Raw genomic sequence first — 12,026 nt, forward strand, 5'->3', positions numbered from 1 at the left:
TCATTTGGTCTTCTATATCACTGATTCTCTCTTCTGCCTCATTTATCCTAGCAGTTAGAGCCTCCATTTTTTATTGCACCTCATTAATAGACTTTTTTATTTCAACTTGGTTAGATTTTAGTTCTTTTATTCTCCAGAAATGGTTTCTCTAAAATCTTCCATGCTTTTTTTAAGCCCAGCTAGTATCTTTATAATCGTCATTCTGAACTCTAGTTCTGACATCTTACTAATGTCCATATTGATTAGGTCCCTGGCAGTAGGTACTGCCTCTTGTTCTTTTTTTTGAAGTGATTTTTTCCGTCTTGTCATTTTGTCTAGAGGAGAATAGATGAATGAGAGAACAAAATGCTAACAGGCTAACAACGACCCCAGAAATATATACGCTGAACAAATCAGAAGAGACCTTCCAGAAAGTCGTCGCTTTTCTGTTCAGAGAGTTGCTGCTATTCTTTTCTTCAATCTCCTCTTGAGTTCGTAGATGTTCAGAATGGCTTGATCTCTGTCTAACTGAATTCCTGGGACCAGACGAAATTTAGGTCTCCTACTCCTCTGCCATCTTGCTCCTCCTCTAAAATGAGCTTTTTGATATTTAACAAAAAGCATGCCAGCTTTTCAACTGGGATTGTATTGAATCTATAGATCAAATTAAAGAGGTTTAACAACTTAAAATCCAATCCATAAAGAAATCCCATCTCTTTTATTTATGATTTCTTTGATTCCTTTTATCAGTAGTTTTTGGAGTATAGATACCAAGTATTTTGGGTTTTGTTTTTAGCATCATGGTAAATTATATTCTTTGATTTAAAATTCTAGTGATAATTGTTTGTATATGATTGGCTTTTGTATATCAGCTTTGTATTTTGCCCTTGCTGAAAACACTAGTTCAGGGGCTTTTTTTGAAGATCTTTGTGTGGTTCTCTCTGTAGATTTTGTACCTTTTCTTTCTATTCTTGCTGTACTGCATTGGTGGGAACTTCTAGCAGTCTCGAATAGAAGTGCTGAGGCTAGATACCTGTATTTTCCAATCCTAGGGTTTAAGTATTCAGTCTCTTAAGTATGATTATAGCTATAGGCTTTTTGTAGATTCCCTTTACAGTAGGCTAATGGATGGATTTTGAATTTTGTGAAATATTCTCTGCCTTAAATTATTTGATTGTGTGGTTTTAATATTTTAGATAATTAATATGATGGATTACATTGACTTTTAAATATCTCAGCAGTTTGTTTTTTGGAATGTCATTTCTATATTGCTTTGGGGGGGGTTATGCTTTTTTTTTTTTTTTATAGAATTTTTACATTTATGTCATGAGGGATATTGGTCTGTAGGTTTCTTGTATTTTCTAGATTATGTAACATAGTTTTTTTTCTTTTTTTTTTTTAACCTTTGGCAGAATTCACTAGTTACTGCCTTCTAATACTGAAGCTGTTTCTTGGTACTACGTATTTGTTGACCACATATTCAACTTCTTAAATAGATACTGATCTATCCAAATTATGTCTTCTTGAGTGAATTTGGTAGTTTTTTTGTTTGTTTGTTTTTCAGTGAAATTTGTCCATTTCACTTAAATTGTCAAATTTATGGGCACAGTTTCCCCTAATATTCTTTTATTATCTTTTTAGTGTCTGTTGTATCAGTATTTATGTCTTTTCTTGCATTTTTTCTTATATTAATATTTTGTGTCTTCTCTTTTTTCTTCTTTGGTGTAAATCATTTAAAAAAAATCTTCAGTGAACTAAGCTTTGGCTCGATTGATTTTTCTCTGCTTTCCATTTTCAATTTTATTGTCTTCTTTAGTCTTTATTATTTTCTTCCTTTTGCTTTCTTTAGATTTAATTTTTTCTCTGTCAAATTTGTTAAAGTGGAACTGGGTAACTGGAATCTTTTGTAATATAAAAAGTTGTAAGCTATAGGGCGCCTGGGTGGCTCAGTTGGTTAAGTGACTGCCTTCGGCTCAGGTCATGATCCTGGAGTCCTGGGATCGAGTCCCACATCAGGCTCCCTGCCTGGCAGGGAGTCTGCTTCTCCCTCTGACCCTCCTCCCTCTCATGCTCTCTCTCATTCTCTCTCTCAAATCAATAAATAAAATCTTAAAAAAAAAAAGTTGTAAGCTATAAATTTATCTCTGAGCACTACTTTAGCTCCTTCCCACAAATTTCTATATGTTCTAAACATTATTGTTTTCATCCAATTCTAACTATCTTAATTTCCTATGAAATTTTCTCTTTGACCAATGGGTTAATTAGAAGTGTATTAATTTACAAATATTTTGTGTTTCTCCAGGTGACTTTGTGTTATTGATTTCTAGTATAATTTCTTGATGGCCTGAGATTATACTTTGATTTCTGTTTTTTATATTTGTGAAAATTTTTCTTGCAGTATAGAACGCGGTCTGCTGTGATGAATGTTTCCTGTGCATTTGAGAATAATGTAAATTAAACTGTTTTTTAAATGTACTGTGTTCTTGGGTTTTGAGAGCATGGTTATTACAAATGCTGTTCCATCCCTTCTAGCTGTAATATTGTAGTATTCCTGCCTCTTTTCCCTTCTTTCCTTCCCTACCTGCTGTGTTGCCATAAGTGCCCTAAAACAACAGATTTATTGCTTTTGCTATTGCAGATTCCATAGAATAGATAAGAATGTGGTTCCAGGAAGAATTTTGATAGTGGTTGCTGTTACCATCCCTGAATGTCCTGTGAATAGAACTTTCTTAGAATTCTTCATGATCTCTCTAGTGAGCTCTTAGTTTTGGCTCATGGAAAGAAATTTTCTAAGAGTGTCCAGTCCTTTTTTATACCTGTGGCAGTGGAACTTTCATTCCCTGTTAAACCTATTTTTGTTTGGCTTGAGCAGGGTGGGTATTGTCAAAAAGATTTTCTGTTCTGTTAAACCACCTTTTTTTCAGACCTTTGGCTAGAAGGAACAGGCTTTTCTTATAGCTCTTTTTGTTATGTATATTGTTGACTTGGATTGAGGGCTTTTCCAACACTCCAGTGCCCTATGTAAGATATATGGGAAGCAGAAAGAACAGTCTTGGAATCCTCTGCTATGTCATTTCTTGAGTTCCAAAGTCCACATTCCATTTTGTAGCATCTTACTTACTTACTATTGATTTAGTTATTGATATATTGATTGTCCAGGGATTTGTTAATTGTAAGAGGGAGGACTTAGGAAGAAAGGAGCTAGCTACTCAGTCTTGGCCAGCACTGAAAATAATACCTGTTTTCTTTAAACAACACGGATGAGGAAAAAGTATATCTGTCTTTTCTCTATGTGCATGAATTACTGATATTTGGAAATGTGACCTGTAACAGAATACAATACATAACAGACATATGGCTGTAAGTTTCTCTCCATAAGAAATATAAGATATAAAGATGTTTTCAATTTTTCTCATTTTAGGATATTTCAGTGTTGATATTCTCATTGAGGGAAACCAGGAAAAACAAGCGAAACCTCTGTGGCAAGTAATATTCACTGATAACAAAACACTAAGTAAAGAAGGGCAGAAAGTTTTAGAAAAACCATTTACTCTGGATACAATTCCAAATTCTTTTGGAAAAATGCCCTGTAAATGTGACTCATGTAGAATGAATTTGCCAGTTGTTTCTGAATTAATTATTTGTGATAGAAACTATTCAAGAGAGAAGGCTGATTACATAAATGTATGCAAAAAGTTGCAGATTGATATTAAACATGAGAAAACTCATACTGGAGAGAAATCTTATGGTTATAATAAAAACATGAAACCTCTCAATAATAGGAAAGATCATCAGAAACTTCAAAGCCTGGAGCAGTCTTTTGAATGTAATGAATTTAGGAAAGTTTTACATGATAAGACTCACTGTGTTATAGGAGAGGAATCCTATAAGGATGATGAATTTAGGAAAAACTGTGATAAAGTAACTTTATTTAACTATGTGAGAACTGGCACAAGAGAGAAATGCTTTGATCTTAATGAATGTGGGAAATCCTGTGACAAAACCACCACTGTGAAATATGATAAAGTTCACATGGCTATGACAAACTCTGAATATAATGAAAATGGGAATAACTTCAGCAGGCTCTTACCTCTCACTCAGTCTCAGAGAACTGTTAAAGAACAGGGTGCTTTTGCAAGCAATAAATGTGAAGAAAAGTTGAGCCAGAGCTCAACCCATATAATACAAAAAAAGACACAAATTAGAGATGAATTTTGTGCATATAATGGATGTATAAATGCCTTCTACCAGAAATTAGACCTTATAGTATGTCAGAGAAGTCACACAGAAGAGGAACTCTACCAGTGTGATAAATATGGGAGGTCCTTCCATCAAAACTCAGCCCTCAGTGTACATCATCAGCAAAGTGAAACTGGAGAGAAGTCATTTGAATGTAATGAATGCAGGAAATCCTTTTACCAGAAAGGACAACTCATTCATCATCTGAGGACCCACTCAGAGGAGAAACCTGAGGAATGTGAGGAATGTGGGGAATCTTTTTGTTCAAGTTCACACCCTATTCATTATCCTGGAACTGATATGAGGGTCAGTCTCTGTGAATGTAATAAATATGGGAAAACTTTCTGTCAAAAATCAAACATCCATGAAAATCTGACAATTCACACAAAGGATTATGATAACAGTGAATGTGGGAAATCTTACAGGAAGTCTGCGCTCACAGTACACCAGAGAACACACACAGGAATGAAACTCTGTCAAAGTAACATATATGGGAAAACATTCTCCAAGATGGGACATCTCAAAGAACATCAGAGAATTCACACAGGGGAGAAATCCTACAAATGTATTGAATGTGGGAAAACTTTCTCTAAGACATCACATCTCAGAGCACATCAGAGAATTCACACAGGCGAAAAACCCTACAAATGTACTGAATGTGGGAAAACTTTCTCTCACAAGACACACCTTAGTGCACATCAGAGAGTCCATACTGGGGAGAAACCCTATGAATGTAACAGATGTGGGAAAACTTTTGCTGATAATTCAACCCTCAGAGCACATCAGAGAATTCACACAGGGGAGAAACCTTATGAATGTAATGAATGTGGGAGGTCCTTTGCCCATATATCTGTTCTCCGAGCACATCAGAGAATTCATACAGGTGAGAAACCCTATGAATGTAATGACTGTGGGAGATCTTTTGCTCATAATTCAGCCCTTAGAGCACATCAGAGAATTCACACAGGGGAGAAACCCTATGAGTGTAGTGACTGTGAAAAAACCTTTGCCCATAATTCAGCTCTCAGAGTACATCAGAGAATTCATACAGGGGAGAAACCATATGAATGTAATGAATGTATGAAAACATTTGCCCATAATTCAGCTCTCAGAGCACATCAGAAAATTCATACAGGGGAGAAACTCTATGAATGTAATGAATGTAGGAAAACTTTTTCACAGAAGACACATCTCAGTACACATCAGAGAATTCACACAGGGGAGAAACCTTATGAATGTAGCGAGTGTGGGAAAACCTTCTCTCAGAAATCATACCTCAGTGGACATGAGAGAATTCACAAAGGGGAAAAACCTTATAAATGTAATGAATGTGGGAAAACGTTTGTCTATAAGGCAGCCCTCATAGTCCATCAAAGAATTCACACAGGTGAGAAACCCTATGAGTGTAGTGAATGTGGGAAAACTTTCTCCCAAAGAACACACCTCTGTGCACATCAGAGAATCCACACAGGGGAGAAACCTTATGAATGCAAGGAATGTGGGAAAACTTTTGCTGATAATTCAGCCCTCAGGGCACATCAGAGAATTCACACAGGGGAGAAACCCTATGAGTGTAATGAATGTGGGAAAACTTTCTCCAAGACATCACACCTCCGGGCACATCTGAGGACTCAAACAGGGGAGAAACCCTATGAATGTAATGAATGTGGGAAAACTTTCTCCCAGAAGTCGTATGTTATTGCACATAAGAGAATTCATACAGGGGAGAAACCCTATGAATGTAATATATGTGGGAAACCTTTTGCCCATAATTCAACCCTCAGAGTACATCAGAGAACTCACACAGGTGTAAAATCCTATGAATGTAATGAATGTGGGAAGACTTTCTCCCAGAAGTCACACCTTAGTGCACACCAGAGAATTCACACAGGGGAGAAACCTTATGAGTGTAATGAATGTGGGAAAGCTTTTGCACAAAATTCAACTCTCAGAGTACACCAGAGAATTCACACAGGAGAGAAACCCTATGAATGTAATGAATGCAGGAAAACTTTTATCCGTAAGGCAGCTCTTAGAGTACATCACTCCAGAATGCACACCAGAAAGGAAACCCTTGCATGTGGTGAATTTGGGAAGTCCTGAAGGGACTCCTACCTTAATTGATAACACACAGTAAAAAAGCTCATGTCACAGACTGGCAGATTGTTTCCCTTAAACATTTCCTTTTCCACTAGGCACATAGTTTGTCTAATTTCCCAGTCTTTCATTTGAGTGACACTGGTTATGGAATATGACACTATAACATTTAAGCTAAGTCTAGCCTTCAAAAGTCACCTTACATTCTTTCTGTCCTATGTTATGTTGGAATAGAGATATTGCCAGGGCAGACTTGGCATGTGTATTAAACATGGTAGAACACAAGGTGAAAGAAGCCAAAATCTGAATAACTGGGTGAAACAGTTCTCCACTAGTAGATCTTCACAAGTTGGCTTAAAAAACTGTACTGTTGAGCTCTTAAAGATTCTGTTCTGTTTGTTAAATGCACATAGTTTAGTTAACTCTGTTACAATGGGACAAAACCCTATGAATATCATGTCAGAAGACCTATAAAATTCAGCCTATCATTGTACATCAGAGACTTCACATGAGGAAGAAAACTGTCAACATCCTGACTGATCAGAAGCTTTCATTAAAAATTAGAGAAATCTCAGGGAAAAACACAAAAGCCTTTACTATGTATTTAATAGCAGGTAATTAAGATTTGACCAAAATCTTATATTTTGATAAATGATATTTTTTAACAACTACTGAAAGTTTGCTCCAGGTAATTTTTTTTTTCCTGAGGAAATATATGTTTCAGAATTGAAGATAAAATCTTCACCTAGAACTGATGTACCTAAATTTGTGGTTTATATGTAACATCAAGTTTTATAGAAAGTATATAATAAAATATTCTATACACGAACTTACCATGGAATGTGAAGTTTTAAAGATGGAAGAAGAATTTGAATTCTGTGGACAATACCAATAAATGTTTGTGGCTAGTCTCTGAGCTATGTGGTACATCTATATCAGTTTATGTAACAGAATTCATTACTGCTGATGAGTTCTAGTAGAAGGCAGCAGGCAAACCTGCTCTGGAACCTGTCCACTTGCCTTTTTTGAGTTACAGTTTACGTTCTGTTGGCTTCCCTCAGCTTGATGCTGTTGATGCTATGACATTTTGGCCTGCCTGCTGTCTGCCTTGTAGTGTGGCCCTGCTTTCTAGGATATTGGAGATCCGTAAGATTTCCTAAGTTTCCTTGTGTGTATGTATCTGTATGTGGGTAGGTGGGCTGGATGATTCTTACATGTTTTTTGGCCTTCATTATATCCCACTAGTGGTTTATTTTGTACTGTGTAATTATAAAGGATATCATAGCCTCACTCCTCTAGTATGCATATAGCCTACGCATCTTGTGTAGGATCTTTTTCCAACCTCATAATGTGTGTTCACATTATGCAGCGTTGCAAACCTTTGTTATTTTTATCCTGCTTGGACAGCAGGTTTTGGAATTGGAATGAAAAAGGCTACTTTCATATCATAAGTACCACATTAGTATTAAAAAGCAGACTAACTTCTGAGGGAACGATTTAGTGTTGTATAGTTTTAGCCAAGAAAATATTGGTTAGTCTGTCATCATTTGAGGCTACATGGTTTGGTCAGCACAGAGAAAAAAGTAAATGCAGTCCTCGTTTTTTAAAAACCTGAATCACAAAATTTCTCTCAACTCTGGGCACGTTGCTTTCTGCAAGTGTGATCTGGTAGATTGAGCATGAGGACAGTAAGTCAGTTGATTCCCTGAGTAAGTTTTCTATTCCCAATCCCCTGCTGATACTATGTGAGGGGAAATGATGACATACCTTTAGTATTAATTGGAGAACAGGTACTTCTTTGACACCGGGGTGTTACCACTTTGCAGCATCACTGCCAAGGAAAAGAGCCTGTACTAAGAGCTCACCATTGGATGAAGGCTGTATCATCACACCACCAGGGCTGATACACCAGTTATTGAATCAGCATTCTTTGGGACAAGGAAGTTCTAGCAGATAAGAAAGTGTTTGCATCTCCTCAGTCTCTGACACCTTGATGCAACTTGAGCTTAGTGCACAGTGTTCAAAGGTAAATGATAGGGAAAAAATCTCTTTCTGCATTCCTGATTTTTCAGAAAACTATATATGAAAAGGAAATTATCAAACCTGGAGTACTGTTAAAAAATTAACTTCAGGGGCGCCTGGGTGGCTCAGATGGTTAAGCGTCTGCCTTCAGCTCAGGTCATGATCCCAGGGTCCTGGGATCAAGTCCCACATCGGGCTCCTGGCTCAGCAGGGAGTCTGCTTCTCCCTCTCCCTCTGCCTCTCCCACTGCTCATGCTCTCTCTATCTTTGTGTCTCAAGTGAATAAATAAAATCTTATAAAAAAATTAACTTCAGTTTAGAATAGTTTTAGATTTTAATAAAAACTAACAATACTATATACTTCTCACCCAGTTTCTCTTACTAACATCTTACTCTGGTATATTTGTCTTAAGTAAGTAATGACACTGATACATTATTAACTAAACATTTTTAGATTGCACTGGTTTTTCCCTAATGTTTTTTTAAAAGATTTTATTTATTTGAGAGTGAGTGAGTAGTAGGGAGAGGGCAAGAATCTGAAGCAGGCTCTGCACTGAGTGCAGATCCTGACACAGGGCCCAATCCCACAGCTGCAAGATCATGACCTGAGCCAAAACCAAGAGTTGGATGCTTAACCGACTGAGCCACCCAGTCACCCCTTTCCCTAATATTTTTATATTTCGAGATCCTATTTTTATATTCCAAGATCCCATCCAGGACACCACGTTACATTTAACGGGTCTGTGACAATTTCATAGACCTTCCATGTTTCAGTTTCCTTGACAGTTTTGAGGAGTACTTGTCAAGTATTTTATAGAATACCCCTCAATTTAGGTTTCTCATGTCTTTTTTTAAAAAATGATTGCAATGGCATTACAGGTTTGTTTTGTTCCTTGTTTTGTGTTGTTTTGTAGGAAGACCACAGAAATAAAATGCTATTCTCATCATAGTATATGCTGTCAACGTGAGTAATCACTGACAGTGCTAAGCTTGATCACCTGGTTTAGTGTATCCCTCAAAAGCATGGATAGGGGAGCACTGTGCTACTTGGTAAAAATTTATGTTATTAGTTTATCACAGTGTACATAATCTAAGAATCTTTTTTTTTTGAAGATTTTACTTATTTGACAGAGACACAGCGAGAGAGGGAACACAAGCAGGGGGAGTGGGAGAGGGAGAAGCAGGCTTCCCGCGGAGCAGGGAGCCTGATGTGGGGCTTGATCCCAGGACCCTGGGATCATGACCTGAGCCGAAGGCAGATGCTTAACGACTGAGCCACCCAGGCGCCCCTAAGAATCCTTTTTTATGTATTTCTGAATTTAATGCTGGAAACAGTATAAATGCAGATAGATTAAAAATTATAACACCCAGAATTTAAAAACTTCACACTGATCCAGCTCATAGTCCAAAATTTTTGTTTTTAGTGTTTGTTGGAATGTTAATGAATCATTGCTCTTTGCCCCCAAGGATTTAGCTTCAGAATTTTATCTTCATACTTTATCATCATAGTGGTGCCCAATTCTTATATTTCATTTAATTCATAGAGTTTGGACTTCGAGTAATAAAAGGACTGAAAGAAACTTTGTATTTCAGGAGCTAATCAACCCAGATCATTATATTAACCCAGATAACAATAGGAGATATGAAGAATGACCAATCATCATAACTAAAATCTATGATAATAGGAGAAATAAGTGAAACTTAGAAAGGTGGAATATTAAAAAGCTAAATGTTTGTATAGGGTTTTTTAAAAGCATGAATAAATTGGATGGTACTAGTCAAGATTTAAAAGGAACGGGTATGTTATCATTAGAAAGCTAAGTTTAGACATACAGGCTAAACCCATAGATGACATACATAAAGATGTAGGAGCAGATGGTCACTCCTAGGTAATAGCTTAATAGCTAAACTATGAAAGGATTATTGGGAAGCAAGAGGTACTAGGGAAGCGAGAACACATGGGCACGTTACTGCACACATACAAATCATGTTGTCAGACATAAATGCGAATGAAAATCTAATGGGAACTCATAAAAGCAACACTTCTGGGAGAGAACTGTATTGATTGGAGTACATATGGAAAATAGTTTTGTTGATAAACTTGTTCTCAAAACAGTGTATGGCATACACCTCTGATAGAAGATGATAATGCAACAGCACAGGTAGCATGTAATTATGTCCCTATTGAAATAACAGGAATAAGATACTTGTTAGACTATTCAGGAAACCAGAGAAGATTGTTGATGACCAGAGTGCAGTAAATCCAAGAGAAATAGATCAGAAACCAGCACGCACAGTGAAAAAGTCATTAGCACAGAAAATAAGGGAACAAGAGACCATTGAATAAACTGAATATGGAAAAAGAGCTAGATTATACATGCCTTATGGAGACACAACTCAAGAGAAAAAAAAATTACATATTGAGAAATGGACACAATGCCTAAAACTACAGAACTGTCACATTGCCAGAAAATGTGGTGTACTAACTTGACTGTTAAACAGGATTAAATTGCTAAAGAAGATTCATAGGACCCAAAATGACAATGCTGACATGTGTACAATTTATTAGGGGAAAAGGGTGCAATATCATTAAAGTAAGAATTTGCATACAGCCAAAGCCTGCTTCATACCATGGGGTTTGGATAAGGGCCAGGCATGAGCTCCCATTTTCCTCTGTTACATGAACATAGTTTCACTGTCAGATAAGAACCACTATGCACAGAATCACTCAGAAGCCCAAAATGGATTTACTGTTGGGATTTCTTATACCCTGCCAGATATGTGGGCATATTCTTACTATGTAACCAGCCCCAACAGCAGAGGACTCTAAAGGTTTCAGTAAAAACAGGTGTAAGTCATCAATCACACTGTTATTAATAAACACTGTTGATAAGCTGTTAACACCTGCCCCCAAACATCCTGGACTGCTGGTTATAAAGAAACACTATTAATATATTTCATTCCTTAACCAACAGATAATGATGTGCAGATACTTTAGCTCAAGCCTATTCCAGGTCTGAAGGAGCATGAACCCTCATAGCAAAGTCCACCCCCCCCCCCCGATTTTGGGTTAAAGCATTTTATAACAACAACAAAATTCACTCAGTTTGACAGCAGTCCTGTCCGACACGTGTCTTTCAACAGCATATATTCAAATAGACAATCAAAATGCATACACATATTTCAAAGAATTGTAATAACCAGTGAGGAATTATATCATTTAAACTATCCTATAATGCAGCACAAATGGTCTCATATTTTTATATTTTTGCTTTTTATTTTTGCCTACCTAATCTGTACATTATGGTATACATCTTTTGAATAATTAAGAACGCTAGTCAATCTGTCATCATTTAAGTCTTTACGCCAATTCTATTTCACAGACATAGTATTCTGTGAAATGAAAACCAGAAAAGACAGCCACATTAGTATTATTCCAAATAGTTATAGTCTGAGCTCTGATCTGTTCATTGATTAGGAGGACATAAAATAATCCTGGAAGTATGTTTATTAAGTTGGCCATTGTACAGCTGCCTCATTTCTTTAAAAGTGGAGGAATTTTGGCAGTCTTTTGCCCAAAGGGACATCTGAGTCTAAGCTAAAAGACCATATTATTCACTTGTTCTAAACCTCTCAAAAGGCACCAGAGTTATCTTAGATTTTCCCCCTTTGTAACATCCAAATTTTGG

At 36.7% G+C, this 12,026-nt stretch overlaps 1 protein-coding gene across 1 annotated transcript; it reads left to right on the plus strand.

Moving 5' to 3' along the window:
* Positions 1-6: 6 nt before the first annotated feature.
* Positions 7-7,501, plus strand: ZNF658 (zinc finger protein 658). Its single transcript, XM_081810675.1, has one exon. The coding sequence runs from the start codon at positions 3,376-3,378 to the stop codon at positions 6,319-6,321; it is 2,946 nt and encodes a 981-aa protein (XP_081666801.1). The 5' UTR covers positions 7-3,375; the 3' UTR covers positions 6,322-7,501.
* Positions 7,502-12,026: the final 4,525 nt, after the last annotated feature.

The sequence above is a fragment of the Leptonychotes weddellii genome, unplaced genomic scaffold (genome assembly GCF_054177405.1).
Source record: "Leptonychotes weddellii isolate Sample4059 unplaced genomic scaffold, ASM5417740v2 HiC_scaffold_3231, whole genome shotgun sequence".
Lineage (NCBI taxonomy): Eukaryota > Metazoa > Chordata > Mammalia > Carnivora > Phocidae > Leptonychotes > Leptonychotes weddellii.

What these genes read in the sequence shown, in the direction of transcription:
- ZNF658 (XM_081810675.1), top strand. Translation starts at nt 3,376, where the DNA reads ATGTTTTCAATTTTTCTCATTTTAGGATATTTCAGTGTTGATATTCTC.